Raw genomic sequence first — 22,714 nt, 5'->3', positions numbered from 1 at the left:
TTGTAATCACGTATTCAACGCTGCTTCCTTCAGGTAATTTCAGGCTGTTTCCCAATTTATCCTTTAAATAAGCTTTCAAATGATGATATGAAAACATTGTACTATGAGTTATTCCATATTTGTACTTCAACTGTTCAAATGTTAATAAATTATTTCCCAAAAAACAATTTTCTATTCTTTTGATTTCTTATCTCTCCCATTCTCTAAAGGAAAGGTTGCCTATTGTAAAAGGGATTAGCGGATTTTGCGTCAATAATAATTTTGGTATTTGATCATTCGTTTTTTTTCCTTTCTATGTGGATCTTCTTCCATGTATTAAGTAAATGATGCAGTACTGGTGACCCTTGTATTCCAATGATTCCTTATCTTCTCTAATTTTATTCCTTGCCCGTTCCAGTATATTTTCTTTTGTCGTATATCTCAAAAATTTTACTAAGATGGATCTTGGTTTTTGATGTGCCTGTGGTTTCGGAGCTAATGCTCTGTGTGCCCCTTCTAATTCAATTTCTTCCTGCATTTCTGTCATTCCCAGGACCTTCGGGATCCATCCTTTTATAAATTCCTTCATGTCTGTGCCTTCTTCATCCTCCTTCAGGCCCACTATTTTTATGTTGTTTCGCCTACTATAATTTTCCAACATATCAATTTTCTGAGGTAACAACTCTTGTGTCTCTTTAATTTTTTTTATCACATTCTTCCAATTTTTCTCTTAAGTCATTCACTTCCATTTCTACAGCTGTTTCCCGCTCTTCCACATTCTCTCCTCTTTTCCCTATTTCTGTCATTACCAGTTCTAACCTTTGCATTTTATCTTCTGTTCTTTTCATTTTCCTTTTAATTACATTAAATTCTAATGATGACCATTCATTTAATGATCTCATTTGTTCTTCAAAAAAGACTATCTATATTCTGTTCATCAGTTTTACCTTCTATTTCTCTGTGAAGATCTTGGTCTTCTTCTTCCTCTTCTTTGTGTCTGTGTCTCTTCTGCGTGTATCTCTTTGTCGGGCCTCTTCTTGCTGGGCCTCTTGTTGTTGTTCCTCCCCTCTTGGGCTGCTCGTCTGTTGTGCTTTTTGATGTTGGTCTTCTTGTCGATCTTCCCTCCATCTGTCTTCCACGTCTATTTCGTCACTCCCTCTTCTGCTGCCTTCTCGTCCTCCAGCTGAGCGCCCTGGTGTCGGGCGTCTCTCAGCTGCTCAGTCTGTGACAGCCCGCTCCTCTGCTGAGCCCCCTTCCCACCGGTGTCCTTTTTCTCCTCTGATTGCTCACTGCACACTTTTGTTTGGCTCCAAGAGCCATTTTGTAGTGTACCGGCTGGTGGGTCGCGACTCTGTTGGGCAGGTACTGACCTCGATGGTTGGGTGCTCCTCGTCACCACAGCATCCTGTTCCTTCCTGCAGGTAAGGCCTTCTTCTTTCTTCTCCGGCAACTTTTTTATTTCTTTTTTTCCAGCTGTTCTTACTTTCTCCTTCTTGGAAGCCATCTTCTTTCTCTTCTCTGTATCTTTATCTTCTATTTCTTGTACTCTATTTCTGTAATGCTTAGCTTTTTCCTAACTTTTTTTTCCTATTTTCCTGGAGAGGGCTGGTTTTCCCGACCGGCCACTACTCCATCATGTGACTCCTCGCCTCCACTGCTCTTGATTTCAGATTCTAATAGCTCAATGTGGAAATGTTGGTTTTCCTCATCTTTTGCCCAATTTTATATTCTTTTGCTTGTTGATCTTGTCACAATAGACACATTTTCTCCTAAGTACTAGAAGACAGAGCACTACAGCCCTCAACGTTGTGCCAACCTATATGTTTTTACCAAAAAAAAGCCTTCCTATCTCTTAACCCTCTATTTTTCTTTCATCTAAGTACCTGTCTAAGAGTCTTTTAAATGCCCTTAATGTTTCACCCTCCACAACCAAGGCATTCCATGCACCCACAACTCTCTGGTGTAAAAAAACTTTTCGATGTCTCCTCTAAACTTCCCTCCTTGTACAGATGTTTTCTAGTTTTTGGAACTCCCACCCTGGGAACAAGGCGCTGGCTGTCTACCTTATCCAAGCCTCTCAGAATCTTGTAGACCTCTAAGTTATCTTTCATCCTTCTTCACTCCAAAGAGAAATGTCCTGGCTCTGTTAATCTTGCCTCATAAGACTTATTTTCCAATCCAGGCATCATTCTGGTAAATCTCCTCTGCACCCTTTCCACAGCTTCTACATCTTTTCTATAATGAGGTGACCAGAACTTAACACGATATTCTAAGTATGGTCTCACCAGAGATTTGTAGAGTTGCAACTCTATCAAAACTCCCTGTAACTATGAAGCCTTCTATTGAAAAAAAAATTTATTGACCAGCTGAACAAAAGTTGAGCTGGTGGAGGAACTCAGCAAGTCAGCATCTGTGAAGGCAAAGGGATGGTTAGGACCCTACCTTGCTTTTTGCTTCAGATTCCAGCAGTTGCAGAGTCTTGTTATTCCTGCTCTTTGACTAATGTGAGTTGGGACACAAAGGAGAATTCTTGGGCTTCAAACAAAAATACATTGAGATTGTTTGTTCATCTGAGAGGGAACAGAGGGCAAGTCCAATAACTGTTCTGAAAGGCAGCACCTACAACAGAGCTGTACTCCCTCAAATTTCACTGGAGATGTCAAGGTGCATTTTGAGTTCCAGTCTGAAGCCCATTGCCTCTGGCAACTCGCATTGTTCTTTTGAAACTCACCAAGCTGATATCCAACCACAGGAGCACTTACCTCGGTGGTACTGTCGAGATGAAAGGCTGCTCGAGTACTGGAGGACAGTTCCACTACTGTTAGTGCTGCTTCGCTGCCTGATTGTTAGTGTGTTTGTGACAGATGTAAGCGTGAACCCTTTACGTGGTGAGCAAGTCTTCCAAAACAGTCGTCGGCCACAAAATAACAGAGCTTCCCCTGGTGAAAGAGTAGACATCTAAAAGATCCACAATCTCTGCATTTATTGTAGTGTCAATTCCTTAAGTTAACATCACAATTGTTCACCTCTCCTTGACAATGCTGATCCCATTGGCATACAGATTACATACATGGCTTTTAGCTCTCATGGGATATAGAATTTACTGGCTCTAATTCAATCTGGCTTACACATCTCAAGCATATTGTCTCAAACATCGATTCTCACTGAGATACAAGTCCTACAGAGACTGACTCTCACTCAGGTATGGGACTCTCAGTGGGGAATGGATTCCACACACATTGGCACTCAGAGGGGTACTGCTTCCATACACTGAGACCCTCATTGGGATACAGGGTCCATACACACTGACTCTCACTGGGGTACAGATTTTACACACACTGTCTCTCATAGGAGTACAGGTTCCACACACACACTGATCCTCACTGGGGTGCAGGTTCCAAACCTACTGACCCTCACTGGGTTACAGGTTGCCGACACTGACCCGCACGGGGTTACAGGTTCCACACACCCTGACCTTCACTGGGATATGGGTTCCACACACTGACCCTCATTGGGGTATGGATTCCACACACGATAACCCTCATTGGGGTATGGGTTCTGCACACACCCGACCCTCACTGTAGTATAGGTTCAACAGACTCTCAGTTAGATATGGGTTCTGCAGACACAGACCCTCATTGAGATACATGTCCTGGACATACTCTCACAGGAGAATGGATTCCGTAGACACTAATTGTCACTATTGAAATGGATCCATGGGGTCAAAATCTCACTGGGTTCACATTCAAAATCGAGAGATATCAACTTTCACTATGGTACAAATTCTATAAACACTGCATCTTACTGTGATATGGTTCCATAGCCAGAGTCCTAGTGGGGTACAGGTTATGTGCAGACTAATTCCCTTGAAGTAAAAAGCTCTCTGCCCCAATCCTTTACTTTCTACTGCATGATGCAAAACACAGTACCATCAGCAGGCAAAACATCAAACCCCTCTTCCTTCAGCTTCAATATGCTGTCCTTTTAATCAGCATCTGTCAATCAACTCAGAGTGATTATAAAAGATAATGGCCCTGGTTTCTTACGCCTGCTGCAATTTAATGAGCTGGACAGGACACGGATGGTGATGACTTCATCCAGAGGACGTCCAATGCTAAATATGCATTCGCTGACCTGTAAATTGGTCAGGTTTAGCACACCTGATTTGCTCAGAAGCAGCTTGCCACAGACACCTGGAACATAACAGCATAGAAAATGTCAGTTCTGTTACTGGCCCAGAGGACCCCAAAACCCAGCAGCAATAGAAATTCACCAAGACAAATGGTTACGTTAATAAAAGTTACTTTTAATTTTCTTTAAACATAAAAAAGGATCAAACTTTAACTTATTGCTATTAACTTAACCTAACTTAACCCCCTTCTAATTCTAAGCACACATGTATGTAATGTGTATAAGTTTAGAAAAGTTCTTTGATTTTTTTCACAGTCCAATCTCACTTCTCACTCCTCCAAGTTTACCAGTATCAGGCAATTCTTATACTGTGCACAGAATTTAACATTTATGAATTTTCACCAAGCTTTGGTGCTTAAATGGTTACCACTCAAGAAGGTCTTGTCAATTTCAGAGAGATTTGTTGATTGTTGGACCTTCAGTGTCTTGCCGAAGAAACTTTCCCCTTCAGGGTTTTCTAAGTGAAAACCTTTTCTTCTGCAGGTAACTACAGAGTTCCTTTTGTTTCCATTATTTCAGGTGAAACACTCTAGCCAGCCATTTCCTCTTGTATAGACCACAAGGGTTTTCAACAGGCTGAACTCAGAACTCACAACCCATCTTCAAAATGGACTTTCAACAAGCTGCCAACCTGCCATGACTGCAGAAATTAGTTCTCTCTCTCTCTCTTAGAGAAACCTGTTTGGTCTCCTCTCTCTCTCTCTCTGCTTGCAAAACCACATAACCTTCTTAGAACAGCAAACTGCAACCAGACAGATTGTGGCACTGGACCCAATCATGAGCCCGTTTATCAGTTGCTTTTCAAGACAGTAATCCATTATTCCACAGCATGTCCAATTAACACCTACTTGTGAAATCCTTATAGGCATTCTTCAAAGTTTTTGCAAAGGCACTGGGAGCCTGGACTGTCTGGTTTGAGCATAGCTCTGGCATTTTAAATGAGATCTGTTTTGTGAAGTGTTTGTGCTTGTACTACCCCCACAATCTATCTCCTTCAAAAATATATCTATATACAATATAAAATATGATATAATCCATCACAGTACGCTCGACTGTGTAAAGAGTGGTAGATGTCAATCATTTAAACTGATCCAGTTTTTTTGGAATGGATGTTTGTAGTCTCTGTAAAAGCTAGATGTTAAGTGACATTTAGTCTGTCTTGGTGACATTGGCACCAAAGGAGATTACTGATTTAAGATTTAAATTAAAATTTAAAAAAATTAAATGTAGATAGAAGTAAATGTTGTGGATGTAATTTATCTCTTGCATCCTTCCCAGAAGGGCTTAATTGCTCACATTTATGATATTATATTGAAATTGTGTTCGGTTCCAATTGATAAGATTAAAAGAGCATGGGAATAGGATTTACAATGATCTATTTCTGATGATTTGTGGGAAATGATTTTTAAACTTGCTGATATATCCTCAATCTGCACCTGTCATTCACTCATCCAATTTACGGTTGTATACAGGGTACACGTGTCTAAAGATAAATTGGCACGAACATTTCCAGATGTCAACCCTCAATGCGACAGGTGTAACAACAGGGTGGCATTGTTAGTTCACTATTTTGGTTTTGTACGGCATTGGAATCTTATTGGAAATAAATTTTTAACACTTTATCTACAATTTTAGCTCTTAATTTACTGCCAAATCCAATTACAGCACTATTTGGAGTGGTGATGGAAGATCTATTTGATTGCCATGTTGTGCGCTCAAGATGTTTATGGCTAGAAAGTCTATTTTTCTAAGGTGAAAAGATTCAATTCTGCCTACCTTTGTCCAGTGATGTGCCAAATTTTAGCTTGTTTAAATTTAGAGAAGATTAGATGTGCTATAACTGATAACCGATATGAAGTTTGATAGAATGAGGTGCCCATTTATGATTTTTTTCATGATTTTTAAACCCACTTTAATACAATCTTTATTATTGTTTTTCCCTTCATGTCAACTATTTCTATTTATGTTTCAGAACATTTTCTTGTTTACTATTGAATTTTATTGTTTTAAGGCACCCCAACTTCTAATTTCTACTATTAGGTTGGGGGGGGGGGGTTAGATAACTTAAGATTAGTTAGATAGTTGAGAATTTTCTACTGTTTTTATTATTTGAACAATAGAGCTGTGAGGAATCAATTACTGTTTGTTTATGATGTGATGTAACCTCGCATTCTATATATTATGTTTCTTTTATGTATGCTTAAAATTAATAAAAAGATTGGAAAATAATCTTAGGCAGGTCACTTTGGCCCATGGGTCCATGCCGCCCAATTAATCTACACACCCAGTACATTTCGAATGGTGGGAGAAAACTGGAGTCCCAGGAGAAAACCCATGCAGACACTGGGAGAATGTACAAACTCCTTACAGACAGCATGGAATTCAAATTCTGGGCCTGATCACTGGCACTGTAAAGGTGTTGCGCTAACAGCTACGCCAACTGTGCTGCCCCATCATAATGGTGAACTAATTAAAGCACCAAATCATTTATTATTTGTATTCTCTTAACAAATTTGTGAAAAGTTTTGGGAAAAAAAATGAGAGAGTGTTCCTTTATTTTCTAACCTAGCTTGTACTGGATCTTCCCTGGGAGTAGAATTTAGTGGAACTGTGCAAAGGTGGTCTTCATTGCCAGCCCATGCTTCACCAATTCAATCTTAGAGTATGTGTTAGAATGGATTAGTGAGGGGTTGTGAATATGCAGCTCTCTCCTTTATACCTTCATTCCTTGAGCCTTTAGTCAGTGTAGTTGTATCTGTTCTGGACTTTTGTGGTTTCACTGCAGCTGTACGACTAATGGAGGCATTCTCCGTGGGAGCCCATGTCAGGGTTACAGTCTGGACTACTAACTGTGTCGGGCAGGGTCCTGCACCACAGGGCTTCTTGGTGGCAGGCTTCGTCAGCTTATCACAGAAAGCATCAAGCACAACTTCAGTTGAGTGTAAATTGACACAGAGTAGCTGCCTGCTTTGGTCACCATGACCACAGGATACGGAACACTGGGAAGAGAAGAAGAAGAATCAGGCAAAATTGATCTGGTTTCCCCTCAAATTAACCCTACCCCATTCCTTAGTCCCATCTACCCACCATTGTCCTCAACTGATCCTCTCAAACCCACTGACCCCTCCACCTAATTCAGAACTTACTCACTCATATGATCTCCATCTTTCCCATTTCCCATAACCTTATCTAACCACTCTCAACTTCACCCATTCATCCCTTCTCAATCCTACTGGTCTACCTGCCAAGGATATCCTCTGCTTTACCATATCCCAACTCCAGTTACCCTCAACTCCACATACCTGTCTTCCTATTGCCTCTCTCACCTCCTCCCTCCCCATCCTCTCTATTTAATGTGGGTCAGAAAAGTATTTAAAGTTATAGGCTTAAGATTGTAACATCCATTATTACAATTTTTAATAAAGGACAGCATGGAGAGAAACTGGAGCTGATCATAGTATTCATAGAAAGTGTACATCTAGAATGTTGATACTGTATATGGTGGAAACAGGCCCTTCAGCCCATCATCCACACTGAGCATCAACCACGCATCAATCATCCACTAATCACATTGTATTCTCCCCAGATTCCCCTCACTTGCACACTAGGTGCAATTTACTGTGGCCAATTAACTTACCAACTTGCACATCTTTGGGATGTGAGAGGAAACCCATGTGAACACAGGGAAATCAGGAAAATTCCCTAGAGGCAGCAGCAGAGATCAGAATCACACCCAGGTCACTGGCGCAATGAGGCAGCAGCTGCACCAGTGACTTCTCTCATTTAATTAGTAGACAGGGAATGTCACTGATTACAGTAAAACCCCTGTTATCCAGAAATCAAGCAACCAGCAAAAAAAAAGAATAAATAGGTAAAAAATATAGAAAATTGAAATTGGCACTCCTCATTGTTAGTTTGCCAATCACGCCACATGCAATTTCAAGCAAACGGAAAATTCATTTATCCAGCATCTACCAATCCATGTAGGTTCCGGAAACCAGGGATTTTGTGATTTGAACCTGCTGATACATTCAGCAAAATTCCTTTTAAGAGACCAATATCTAAAATGAAAGATTATGGAACTGATGTTAATCAACTGATGTTTACTCCAAGGATATATGTTGTGAATTCAGGTATTCACTATATTTATTAGAATTATCAGTCCCTCCTGTGTTCCCATGTTTTTACCATATTCAACTTCTCCCCCAACAGGGCACTAACCTCAGACCAGTTTTGGGGATTCCAACCAAACGGGCAGCTGACAACGCACGGGACAAGTGAAAGTGGCTCCTCCAGCACCGAGCAGTGGGCTCTGTTCACTTCTACATCTGTCCCATTGTGAAGCTGTACACAGGCCACCTTTCTCTCAGCCAGGCCAGTCCCACAAAGCACTGAGCACCGTCCTGGCTCTGAAACCCGCCATCTGTCCACAACAGTTATAGGTTAAACCAGCATCCCAACTCCAGCCCAAAAAGCTCTTTTCCTCCTCTCATTATTTTCTCATCTCACAAAAAGAAACGGGCATACTTTTTTAAATGAGGAGAAAATTAAAAATACACAGATGCAAAGGGACCTGGGAGTCCTTGTGCAGGATAGTCTGAAGGTAAACTTGCAGGTTGAGTTGGTGGTGAAGAAAGCAAATACAATGCTGGCATTCATTTCAGGAGGAATAAAATAGGAGCAGGGATGTGACGCTGAGGCTCTATCAGGCACTTGGAGTATTTTGAACAGTTTTGGGCTCCTCATTTAAGAAAAGATGTGCTAACATTGGAGAGGATTCAAAAGAGGTTCACTAGGATAATTCCAGGCATGAAAGGGTTATCATACAAGGAGTATTTGACAGCTCTTGTCCTGCATTTGTTGGAATTTAGGAGAATGAGAGGGGATCTCATTTGAGACATTTGGAATATTGAAAGGCATTGGCAGAGTAGAAAGGTTGCTTCCCATGATGGGAGAGTCAAAAACAAAACAGAAAAACCAGGATTAAAGGCCATCCGCTTAGCACAGAGATATGAGGGATTTGTTCAGTCAGAGGATGGTAAACCTATGGAATTTGTTGCCACAGTTGGTTGTGGAGGTCCAGATCATTGGGTGTACTAAAGGCGGAGATTGATAGGTTCTTGATTAGCCAAAGCATTAAAGGTTATGGGGAGAAGGCTGTGAAGAGGGGATGCTTGGGGAAATGGTTCAGCTCATGATTGAATTGCAGGGCAGATGTGATGGGCTGAATAGCCTATTCCAGCTCCTATGTCATGGTCTTATTATGATTCTCATAACATTATAATGCTATAGTTCTTACCCAGGGTTGTTAATAAACCCTTTGCCTATCCACCTATATGAGTAATCCACTCTCTTACTTCTAGTCTAATACTTCTCTTTCAAGGGCAAATCAAAACTGTGAGCATTGCCATCTAGACTCCTTTTAAAGATGGACCTTCAGCATCAGGGATAGGTTTGCATATGTTCCAATGCTTTGCACCTACTGTGGGAGAATAAGTGCTGATAGATGCTGTAGAACATGGAGCATTTACAACACTGTGCCTGCCCTTCAGCCCTTGACGGTATATATTCCTATCAAAAAACACTAAACCTTCTCTACCTCATAACTCTGTTTTTTTTTTACCCATGTGCCTATCTACTGTATTTTCCATTGTACAGGACAGATCTATACGACCCCCTCAATTTCCATCTAAAATGTTGGTTTTGAGCAATACTCTTTGAATAAGACCCCCCCCCCCCACAAAATTTGGCACTCACTGCTGACCAGTGGATGTTCTTAAAAGCAAATCATAATATTTTAATAAAAAATTATCATTTAAAATTTAAATTTTATTTGGATATTTTAAAATAAACCATTGTTGGCTCCTATTACAGGCCATTTAAATCTTGTACAGAGCTGATAGCAGTTGGACCAGGCAGATGAACCCAACGCAGGTGCACTGAGACTTCACAAATAACTCACTGGGCATGTACGAGATTCTGTCGGAGCTGACAGGAAGATGGCGGCAGTGTGCAACTTCATTGTCAAGCGAAGAATTTTAGACACTTTGTATAGGATGACCAAATAATTTTAAGGAGAATTTTTTAAGTTTTGAGGATCATCCTATACAATGGCATAAATGGTAAGAGTCTCTTAAATGCCCCTAATGTTTCAGCCTCCACCACCATCTCTGGCAAGATATTCCAGGCACCCACAACTCTCTGTGATAAAAATTTACTCCTGATCTCTCACTTAAACTTTCCTCCCTTCACTTTGTAGAGATTTCCCATGGTGTTTGCTATTTTTGCCCTGGGGAAAAGGTGTTGGCTGTCCACCTTATCTATGCCTCTCAGAATCTTGCAGACCTCTATAAAGTCTCCTCTCATCCTTCTTTACTCCAAAGAGAAAAGTCCCAGCTCTGATAACCTTGCCTCACAATCTGGTAAATCACCTCTGCAATCTCTCCATAGCTTCTATATCTTTCCTATAGTGACCACTAATGGATACAATACCAGAGATTTGTAGTGTTGTAACAGAATTCTCGACTCTTGAACACAACCCCCATATAAATGAAGCCCAGCATCCTATAGCCCTTCTTAACTATCCTATCAACGTGTGCGGCAACCTTGAGAGATGTATGGATTTTGACCTCAAGATCTATCTGTTCCTCAACTGTTAAGTATCCAACCCATAACCCTGTACTCAGCCTTCTGGTTTAACCTTCCAAAATGCATCACCTCACATTTTTCTGGAATGAACTGCATCTCCCACTTTTCTGCCCAACTCTGCATCCTTTTGTAACCTTTGACGACATTCAGCACGATCCACAACTCCTCCAACTGCAAACTTTCTGACCCATCCTTCCAGCTCTTCATCTAGGTCATTTATTAAAATCACGAAGAGCAGAGGTCCCAGAACAGATCCTTGCAGCACTCCATTAGTCACTGACTCTTCTTTCTACTAATCCAAATAGCCAAGGTTGCACAGATGCCATGCCTCATGACCTCCTGAACGAGTCCCTCATGGGGCACCTTGTAAATTGCCTTACTAAAATCAATATACACTACATCTTCCTCTCTGCCTTTATCAATTTATTTTGTTACCTCCTCAAAAAACTAATTTTGGCTCATGAGGCATGATCTTCTTGTCACAAACCCATACTGACTATCCTTGAGTAGATGACTTCTCTCCAAAAGCTCATAGATCCTATCCTTAAGAATTCTCTCCAATAGTTTGCCCATCACTGACTTAAGACTCACTAATCTATAATTCCCAGGATTCTCCCTATTACCTTTTTTAAATAAAGGGATTATATTTGCTATTCTCCAATCCTCCAGCATCTCCCTTGTTGGCAAGGAGGACTCAAGGATAATAACCTATGTCGCAGCTATCCCTTCTCTCCCTTCCTACAGCAATCTGGAGTATATCGCATCCAGATCCAGGGGCCTATTAATCTTTTTTTTAAGTACTTCCTCTTCCTTAATCTCAACACCATCAAGTACACAAGTCTGTTCTATTCTGACCTCACCCTGATCAAGATCCTTTTCTCTGGTGAATACTGAAGCAAAGTATTCATTTAGGACCTTCCCAACCTCCTCCACCACCAGGCACATGTATCCTTTATTCTTATGGCCCCATCTTCATTCTCATCATCCTTCTATTTTTCACATATGTATAGAACACTTTGGGATTTTTCTTTATCCTACCTGCCAAGGCCTTCTCATGACCCGTTGAAGCACTCCTAAATTCTTTCTTAAGTACCTTCCTGGCTACCATGTAATTCTCATGAGCCCTTCCTGTTTCCTGCTTCCTAAATCTAATGTATGCTTCCTTCTTCCTCTTGACTAGCTGCCTCACCTATTTTGTCAACCATGGATCTCTTTTCCTACCATCTTTTCCCTGTTTCAGTGGGACACATCTATCCAGAACCCTGTGCAAGTGGTCCCTAAACATCCTCCACATTACTTCTGTGCTTTTTGCCCGTGAACATCTGCTCCCAATTTACTCTCGGTGTTCCTGTCTCAACCCATTCTAATTTGCCCTTCCCCATTTGAACACTTTTCCATTTTGTCTGCTTATATCCTTGTCCATAGCTATGCTAAAGCTCAGGGAGTTGTGATCATTCTCACTGGAATGCTCCCCCACTGAGAGGTCTGCTACCTGATCAGGTTAATTACCCAATACTAGATTCAGTATGCCTTCCCTCTAGTCAGCTGTTTCATATGCTGTGTCAGGAATCCTTCTTGGACACAACTGACAAATCCTGCCCCATCAATCCTTTTTGCAGTCAGAAGGTGCTGGTCAACATTAAGGAAGTTAAAGACTTCCATGAAAACAACCCTGTAATTTCTGCATCATTCCAAAATCTAACTGCTTATCTGTTCCTCGGTTTCCCGAGAGCTATTTGGCATCCTATAGACTACTCCCAGCACAGTGATAGCTCCCTTCCTGTTTCTGACTTCTACCCACACTAACTCAGTAGACATTTCCTCTACAGCATCCTCCTTTTCTACAGCCATGATACACGACCAGTAATGCTACTCTACCCCCCCCCCCGCCCCCACCCTTACCTCCCATCCTATTCTTTTTAAAACTCCTAAATGCTGGTACCTGCTTCAGCCAATCTTATCTTTCCGCCAGCCACCAAATCTTTGTAATGGCCACAGCATCATAATCTGTGCTCCAAGTTAATTTCCTTTATTCCTAATATTCCTTGCATTGAAATAAACACATTTCAAACCCTTTAACGGACTACATTTCTGCTTCCTTGTCTGCCTGTTCTTCTTCACAAACCTGCATCACCCTTTCCATCTCTGCTTTCTTCTCTGTACTTAATTCTGGTCCCCATCCCCTTGCCAAACTAGTTTTAACCCTCCCTAAAAGTTCTACCAGATCTTCCCATCAGGATATTGGTCCCACTCCTGTTCAGCTGCTGCCTATAATTTTTTGTTCAGGTCAGACTTTTCCCAGAAGAGATCCCAATGATCCACAAATCTGAACCTCTCCCCCCCTGCACTAACTCTTCAGCCACGCATTCATCTGCCACAACTTTCTATTCCTATCCTTACTGCTGTGTAGCACAGACAGCAATCCTTAGATTACCACCTTTGGGGTCCTGCTTTTCAGCTTCCTAATTCACTATATTCTCTCTTTAGGACCTCATTCCTGCTATCTATGTAACTGGTACAAACATGGACCACGACAGCTGGCTGCTTACCCTCCCACTTGCAAATGTGGTGAACTTGATCAGAAATGACCCTGACCCTGGCACCTGGGAGGCAACATACTATATGGGAGCCTCATCTCTTTCATAGAACCTCCTAAATGTTTGCCTAACTAGCAAATCCCCAGTCACTATTGCTCACCTCTTCTCCCCTTTCCCTTCTGAGCTGAAGGCCCAGATTCTGTGCCAGAGATATAACCACTACATCTTGTTCCTGGTAGATCATCAACCCCAACAGTATCCATAACAGTATACTCATTGTTGAGGGGACAGCCTCGAGGTGCTCTGAGCTGACTGCCTATTCCCCTTCCCTCTTCTAATAGTCACTCAGCTTCCTGCCTCCTGACTTTAGGGGGTAACTTTCTCCTGAAGCTCCTGTATATTATCCCTTCTGCCTCTCGAATGACCTGGAGTTCATCCAGCTCCATTTCCCTAACTTGGTCTGTAAGGAGCTGCAGCTGGATGCACCCCTTGAAGATGTCATCATCATCAGGGACAATTGTGTTCCCCCAGATTTCTCACATCCTGCAATCAGAGCATTCCACAGCCCAAGATGTCATCTCCATTATCTAATCTGCAAATATATTTCCTGACCTTACCTTACATGAAAGAAGCTTGTCCTCAGCCTCTCAAACCAAAGCCTCAAAGTTCCACTCCTATACTGGGCCACTCACAGACTGCCTGCTCTACACTGGTCACTCCATTACACAATTCCTTACTTTTATGCTGATGCTCCATTTTAACATGATAACAGCTCCTCCAATCACCAGCTTACTAGCTGCAACTGACTTTTAAACTCTTCCCTGAAGTATTCCTGTGAGAGTCAGTTCCTGAAATGGAAAGAGTAGACAGCTTCAAGTTCTTAGGAATAAGTACCCTGATCTGGGTCAATTACATTGTTATGACAATAAAGAAAGCACACCAGCACCTCTCCTTTCTCACAGAACTAAGGAAGTTCACCTTCTCCTCTCTGTCCCTGAATGACCTCTACAGATGCACCATCACAGCATGGTATGGGAGATGCTCTGCTCAAGATCAGAAGAAACTACAGAAGGTAGTGAATGCAACTCACTACAAAAACCTCCAACCCTCCATGAGCCTCATCTGCATCTAGCACAATCTAGGAAAGGCATTCAATGTACTGAAAGACCCATCACATCCTTGACATGCTCTTTTCCTTCCTCCCAAAAGGCTTAAAGATCCTCTTCAAAGACATTATCTTCCCTGCAGGCATAGGCTCCTGAATAACCCCCATAACAGTGCTCTCCTGCTGCCTTTGCTTGGTACTAATTGATCTTTTGCATTTTGTGGCAAATAAATGAAACTCCTCACTCAGTGTGATTCAGTCTCTGTTGAATTCCATGCATATTGCAGCTATATACAACTTTGGCTAGACTATATTTGAAGTATTGTGTTCCATTCCTGTCATTAAGTTATAGGAAGTATGTAGAGGGTTTGGGAAGGTTGCAGAAGAGATTTGTCAGGATGTTGCCTGCAGTGGAGTGTACTGGCTATAAGGAGTGGTTGGACAAACTTGGATTGTTTTCTCCAGAGGGTTGGAGGTTGAGGGGCAATCTGATAAAAGTTTATAAAGTTATGAGAAACGTCATAGACAATCAGAATCTTTATTTCAGGATGGAACTGTCAAATACTAGAGAGCACAAGTTTAAGGCAAAAGGGGGGAAAGTTTAAAAGAATATTTTATTTAGTAGGCAGCGATAAGAAACTGGAACACAGGTAGAGGAGGTGGTGGAAGCAGATCTGGTAGCAATGGTTAAGAAAGACCCATGGACAGGTAGGATATAGAGGGATAAGTTTAGATTGCCATCATAGTTGGGAAGACATGGTGGACTGAAGGGCCTGCTCCTGTCTGCACTGTTCCATCAACTCATAACCAAGTGGAAATCAATACCTTCCAAGAAAGAGGCAAGGAAAATTGAAAATAAAAAACTCACAAACCTGGGAGGGCAGGGATGGAGATTGCAAAATTCTAGGTCATCAGGTCGGCTCAAATGAAGACACTCTTTATCTGATGTAAGCTCTTCACGATCGGGTAATACTTTTGTACAGTACAGCAGCCTGCGCCTGACTCCTCCTCCGCAAGGCATGCTACACAATTCAGACTTGTACCGCCATCTTCAGAAAAGATTTTGGAGAGTGAAACAGTCAATGTAATTGGCTAATTGCCAGCAGAAGGCAGGCAGTGCCCCAGAACATAAATTCACACAAAGGGAAGGATAGAGAACATCCAGAGAAAAGATTGCTGGATGGACATCCAAGAAAAACCTAAAATAGTGTGTAGTGGTACGCTGGGCAGGGGTGGGGAGGGGGGGAGTGGGCAAAACCAGCGCTAACAGCTCCACACTCATGATAGCTAGACTCAACAGGCTCCTATCTACTGGCAACTAGCCACTACAGCCATGAGGCATAGTGACTCAGCAGCACCCGTAGGTCTACGGAGAAGCCCTGGCCTACTCAACGTGAATGTCATGAGGTAGTACATACACCAGATGTCATGGCGCCAAGTCACCTATTGTTTGTCTATATCAAGCCTGACAGCACGTCAATAAAGGCTTTTGCTCTTCTCTGGCTGAAACCTGAGGTGTGGTCTTGTCACTGCCACAGTGTAATAGACACTATTGAGTGAAAAGCTATCAAATGGTGGCTTGTGTTGTCTGTATAAAATAACACTGCACAACAGATTTTTTCAAAAGGTTTGTTTCCTGAAAATAAATCGGGGATTATGATAGATAACTTCAAGCTGAACACTTTCATGGTTGAAGTAGACAAAATATAACAGAAAATCACAAAAATAGGTTATATCTAAAAAATGGTACTCAAGCAGCACCTATGGAGAGAACTTTTGGGTTGGGACCCTTTTTTCCAAGACTCCTTGCGGAGCTGTTGTGTTGAGTTTTGATGAAGGTAAGTGTGGTATTGTGTCGTGCATGGGGAATGTGGAGTTTCATGTTGAGTTGATTGATGATATCTTGGAGGAAGTTGGTTTTTAGATTAGGGGAATTGAGTTGGGAAGATATTGTAATGTGTTGGGAAATTAGACGTTAGAGAAGAAGTCAGATCCTGAAGGAGTAGTTCTTAGTTCTGTTGTGACCAGCTGTGCATTCTGGTGCTTCACACTGAGGTCTTGTTTGTACTGATAACAGGAATGTTCACATAGAGACAAAACACACAAATATTTATCCAGGTATGAAAGGCTCTTACCTTACAGGACAGGGATTAGAATTACATATCTCCCTGGATGATGGCCTTGGAATATTGCCACATTCCAAGGGAGGAACCCTTTGATATAAATCCTCCACTTTCCTCATGCAGTACACTTCCCTCTCACGGACTCCCCCCCCACAGGTTGCGTTGCACAGACCAAATTCATGGGCATTCCACCTTTGAGAGAGGAAAATAAAATTATTGCAAGTTAACATTAACGACTCTGGGTCAAGAAGAGTGGAAGTAAGGCAGGGCATCTCTTATTCAATATCCACTTACCCTGTTCTCATTCACATGCATGTAGTTTGCATGTATAGATTTTTTAAAATGGAATTTTTGGATTGCAGGCATAATTGACAAAGAGGGCAACAGTAACAGGCCTCAATGACCACTGCCCTGCGGCACTGACCTCCACCATTATGAAATGCTTTGAGGGTCTGGAGATGGAACGCATCAAGGCACACCTCCCAGAGGCGCAGGACCCATTTTAATTCATCTATAGAAAAAAATGTTCCACTGATGATGTGAGAGCCTTGTCCCTCCACTCCGCTCTGATCCACCTGGAGAATGACACCTCATATGCCAAGCGGCTATTCATCAACTTTAGCTCGGCGTTTGATGCAAATCATTCCGCAGACACTGGTGGAGAAGCTGTGCTCATTGGGACTCAACACCCCTCTCTATAACAGGATTCTGGACTTCAACAGAAAGATCAAGGACTTTCTGGGTCGATAGCAGAACATTGAGACCCATCACAATGAGCATAGCCACACCAGAGGCTTGTTTGCTCAGCCCACTCCTGTTCACACTTCTGATCTACAACTCCATCACCAGATCCAGCTCCAACAGAGTCATTAAGTTTTCAGATGACACAACAGTCGGTCAGCCTCATCAACAACAATGATGAGTCACACTCCAGAGAAGAGGTGAAAAATCTTGTGATATCGTGAGAGAGTAACAACCCGAGTCTCAATGGTAAAATGAATGAGATGATCATGGACTTCAGGAGGATCAGAAACAACCATCTTCCACTACTCATCAATAATTCAGTCGTGGAGAAAGTAGAGAGCACCAAGTTCCTTGGAGTCCACTGAACAAGTGATTTATCACATCCCTTTACTTGTTAGGAAGGCACTTCTTGACAACAATGAAAAAGGCAAGGCTACTGGCCACCATCATGTAAACCTCCCTCAGGAGCTCTATTTAGAGCATCTCGGCTGGCTGTATCACAGTGTGGTATGGTTGCTGTAGAAAATTGGATCAGAGGTCAATCCACAGGACCATAAGAGTGGCAGAGAGGATTACTGCCTCCATCTCCCTCCCAATCCCAATTGACTTGATCTACTGGGATTGTTGCCTGAAGAGGGCATACAAGATTGTTGAGGACCCCTACCACCCCCACACACAGCTTCTTTCAACTACTCCCATTGGCAAAGAGATACAGGAGTATCAGAGTCAGAAGCAACAGGCTGAGGAACAGCTGTAATGACATTGATTTACCACAGCTTACAAACAAATAAAGAATACATTCTCTCGTTTCTTTCAGCACGCCATGAAGTCGACTTTCTTTTATTATTCACTAGACACAACATTGTTTTCTTCAACTCCCCAAACACCACCCAGCTAAACTCCTCTGACCTTCTCATTGGCTCACTGCTACACGGGTGATCGTGACACTCTCACTCTCCTCCTCCTGCATCTGAGAGTCATCACCCGTATAATGATGCAACGACAACACTGCTTCTTCCCACGGCCAATGAGAATGCTGAACAATCTAAGGAACTGCTCACACTAACCATCTGAGTCTCTAAACTTTACTAAACAATATTTTATTTCTCAATATGTATATATGTCCTGCATACGTACTGTATCTGTATGCGTGTTTTGTCTAGATGTGTTCCTGCATGTTTTGCACTGAGGATGGAGAATGCTGTTTGCTGGGTTGTATTTATGTAATCGGATGATAATAAACTTGAACATTTATTGCCCATTCTCTGCCATCACTAAAAGTTGCTTACATTAGATGGCAGTCAAACATATTGATGGGAAACTACAGATATAACCAGTCTAGATTGAGAAAGGAAAGCAGGTTTCCTACCCTGAAAAGTACTTGGAAACTAGTTGGGCTTTTATGACTATTTAACAGCTTCATTTCCTTTCTGGATACAGAAAGGGTTCTGTATCTAATTTGTGGTGTTTATGATCTGCGGATATTTAATGGAGCAGTGAAAACATAGAAAGTAAGTCCAGAGGCAGGTAATTTGCCCCAATGAGTTTGTCTCATCATTCACTAAATTTAAATGCACCGGATATAATGTCATATACGTACTCTGACAATAAATTTGAAATTATCGTAAACTTCTTCAGATGTATCATGGAGAGCTTTCTGGCTGGTTGCATCACGCCTGGTATGGAGGCGCCAATGTTCAGTTGTTAACTTTGCCTGCGACATCACAGGCACCAGACTTCACTCCATCAAGGACATCAACATGAGGCGGTGTCTTAAAAAAAGGAGCCACTATCCTCAAAGACCCCCACCACCCAGGCTGTGCCCACTTCACTCTGCTACCATCTGAGAAAAGGTACAGGATCCTAAAGATGAGAACTCAGCGGCACAAGGACAGCTTCTTCCTCGCTGCCATCAGATTCCTGAATAATCAATGAACCAAAGACACTACCTTACTTTTCATGCCCTATTATTTTTATTTTATTGTAATGTCATAAGATAGTTATAATATGAACATCTGCACTATGATTTTGCTACAAAAACACCAAATTTCATGACTTGTTCATGACAATAAATTCTGATTCTGAAATGTATCTCGAAGCCTTTTCAATGCAATACAAAGTGGAACACATCAAGTGAGGGATATTTATTCTATATCTAAATTAAATTTATACACAGCATGGTAACAGGCCCTTTCAGTCCTCAACCCCATGAAGCCCAATTACACCCGACTGACCTACAACCTGGGTTGTATTGAAGGGTGGGATGAAACCAGGCCACTCAGACAGGGAGAATGTACAAACTCCTTAAAACTTGGGATTCTTTGAGGCTGACACTGAAATGAGAAAATATTCTGTACAAAGACCCTGTCTTCTGTACAGCTGATTTTTACCCATGCTCCCTTGTAATGTATGAGAGCCTGATAAAGTTTGGAACTGTATTGAAGTAGTGATATCAATTAATGATGTGAACTGACTTACCAAGGGGGACAAGCTTTACTGACACATGGCATGTAGCGTGTCTGAGGCTGGAAATTCTGATCACAATATTCTTGTCTTGACTCCTCCTTGGTCTCAATGTCAATGCATACGTACCTGATCTCTGATACTCCTGCAGACCAATAACAAATACAGCTCTGATCATATGCAATAATGCTGACATTGTGAGTTACTGTTTGCAAAAACTTTTGAGCTTGGAGGGAGAGCAGCACTTGTGCCTTCTTTGTATAGGGATTGGTGAAATAAACCTCATCAGCATTGAAGAGATACACACAAACAGTGAGTCCATTAATCCCTTCAAACCTAACCTACCAGTATGAGTACTGTACATTTGAACTCCATCTACTTGTCAAACAAAATGTTTAAATACAAAAATAATAAATCTGTTTTGAAAATTCCAATGAACCCTAAGCTTCATTAAGAAAGTGAGTTTCAACTTTTAAACCTCCTTTGTGTGAAGAATGTATCCTGACCACATTTCAGAGGGGCCTTGCTCCAACTCTGTTATGTTCCTTTCAATTGAACTCTTTCATTTGTCAGAAGTCATTTCTCATTTTCAACTGTCAACCTTCATCATATCAAACATCACATTTTGATCATTCCATACTCCCTCCTGAGTTAATATAAACCTAGTACACATGTAATCAAACTACTCACAAGGCACCACTCCCAGAGTTAGTGCAGCCTTCATTTTGTTTGATACTGGGAACTGAATGCAATTCCAGAATGGATCTGATTCAAGATTCATAGGTTTTCAAGTGGCTGGATAAGTGAAATGGATGAGGACTTTGTAGTTGTTCCCTTATTTAGATAAAATGGAAAAGTAATTAATGTTATGAGCTCAGAGGACCCCAAAACTCAGCAGCAATAGAAATTCACCAAGACAAATGGCTACTTAAACAAAAGTTACTTTTAATTATCTTTAAACATGAAAAAAGGATCAAACTTTAACTTTAACTTATTACTAGTAACTTAACCTCACTTAACCCCCTTCTAATTCTAAGCGCACGTGTATGTAATGGGTGTGTAAGTTCAGAAAAATTCTTTGATTCACAGTCCAATCTCACTTCTCACTCCACCAAGTTCACTGGTATCAGGGAATTGTTATACTGTGCACAGAATTTAACATTTATGAATCTTCACCAGGCTTTGGTGCCTGAAAGTTAAATGGTTACTACTCAGGAAAGTTCTTGTCAGTTTTCAAAGAGAGATTTGTTGCTCGTTGGACACCCACAACTGATTCCAGCCGATCAGCCACTTCAGTGTCTTGCCGAAGAAAATTGCCACCTCTTTCTTTCAGGTCACCATGGAGTTTCTTTTTGAATAGCAAACTCCACTCAGACTGTGGCACTTGACCCAATCTTCTGAGTTTGTTCATCTGTTGCTTTCCAAAACAATAATCCATTATTCCACAGTATGTCCAATTAACACCTACTTGTGAATTCCTTCAGCAAAGCAGTTTCCATTGTCTTTACAAAGCTACTGGGAGTCTGGACTGTATGGCTTGAACAGAGCTCTAGCATTTTAAATGAGAATTGTGTTGTGAAGTGTTTGTGTTTGTTTGTGACCTACACAAAAAAAACCCACAATTTATTTCCTTTAAAACATATCTATATACAATATAAAATATAACATAATCCATCACAGGTGCACCTAACAAAGGGACGCTGGAGGGAGTTCCTCCTACATATAACCATATAACAGTTTAAAGCGCAGAAACAGGCCATATTGGCCCTTCAAGTCTGTGCCAGTTCACTTGAACAACTCCACTAGTTCCCCCCTCCCACTCTCCTCTCATAACACTCCAACCCCCTCATATCCATGTACACATCCAACCTTCTCTTAAATGACAGAAAGGACCCTGCCGCAACTATCTCCTCTGGAAGATCATTTCATTCTGCCACCACTCTCTGAATGAAGAAGCATCCTCTAATATTTCTCCTAAAGTTTTGCCCCCTTACCCTTAACTTATGCCCTCTTGTTCCATCCTCCCCTGCCCTCAAGGGAAAGAGTCTACTCATGTCTAGTCTATCTACTCCCTTCATAATTTTAAATACCTCTATCAAATCCTCTCTCAACTGTCTACATTCCAATGAATAAAGTCACAGTCTCCTTAATCTTTTTCTGTACTCTAGATGATGTAAGCCAGACAACATCCTTGTAAATCTTCTCTGCACCCTCTCCACCTTATCTATATCGTTCCTATAATTTGGAGACCAGAACTGAACACAATACTCCAAACCTGGCCTCACCAATGCCTTAAACAGTCGCAGCATCACTTCCCAGATCCTATACTGTATGCTATGATTTATGAAGGCCAGCACACCATATGCCTTCTTAACCACCCTGTCTACATGGGAATCCACCTTCAAGGAACTCTGTACTGGGAGGAAGTCATGTTGGAGTAGTGACCGGTAAGAAAATACCAGCCCTCTCCAGAAAAGTTTTAAAAAAGTAAAGAAAAAACAAAGCTACAAACACAGAAACCATAACAAATTCAAAATAAAAATGTGGAGAAAATGGCAGCAAAGAAAGAAAAATCAAAATAATGGGAAGAAAAGAAGAAGGAAAGATGTCGGAAGAGAAAGGTGAAGGCCTTACCTGTACGAGGGGCCTGCCATGGAGAGAGAAGCCCGCTCCCTGAGGTCAGTGGAAACCCCGAACTCAGGACTACAAATATGGCTCACGGAGCCAAACAAAAGTGCGCAACCGCGCATGCAGGAATCCTCGCGCATGCGCGATGCACAAGACAAAAACAACACTGACGGGAGGGGGGACCAGCTGAGGAGTAAATCTCCACAGCTGAAACAGACAAGTATAACACGACAGCAAGACTCCCAACAGGAAAACATAGAAAATAACGGGAACAAGAAGGAAGAGAATAAAAAAAG

At 41.6% G+C, this 22,714-nt stretch overlaps 1 protein-coding gene across 2 annotated transcripts in view; it reads right to left on the bottom strand.

Annotated features, from left to right (window-relative positions):
* The window catches only part of adamts13 (ADAM metallopeptidase with thrombospondin type 1 motif, 13), a 138,267-nt gene that overhangs the window by 8,690 nt on the left and 106,863 nt on the right, over positions 1-22,714 (bottom strand). The window contains exons 24-30 of one of the 2 annotated variants that reach the window (XM_069931353.1): positions 19,806-19,935; positions 16,596-16,775; positions 15,333-15,509; positions 8,392-8,593; positions 6,890-7,169; positions 4,026-4,172; positions 2,742-2,918 (exon numbers count right to left, since the gene is read on the bottom strand). In XM_069931353.1, the coding sequence (XP_069787454.1) occupies positions 2,742-2,918; positions 4,026-4,172; positions 6,890-7,169; positions 8,392-8,593; positions 15,333-15,509; positions 16,596-16,775; positions 19,806-19,935 (1,293 nt within the window). The remainder of the gene's footprint in view (positions 1-2,741; positions 2,919-4,025; positions 4,173-6,889; positions 7,170-8,391; positions 8,594-15,332; positions 15,510-16,595; positions 16,776-19,805; positions 19,936-22,714) is intronic. The other variant, XM_069931357.1, reaches the window with a different exon arrangement.

This window comes from Narcine bancroftii, chromosome 1 (genome assembly GCF_036971445.1).
Source record: "Narcine bancroftii isolate sNarBan1 chromosome 1, sNarBan1.hap1, whole genome shotgun sequence".
In the NCBI taxonomy this organism is placed as follows: Eukaryota; Metazoa; Chordata; class Chondrichthyes; order Torpediniformes; family Narcinidae; genus Narcine; species Narcine bancroftii.
The sequence above is the reverse complement of the archived record's forward strand: the minus strand, read 5'-3'. Positions and strand labels throughout refer to the sequence as shown.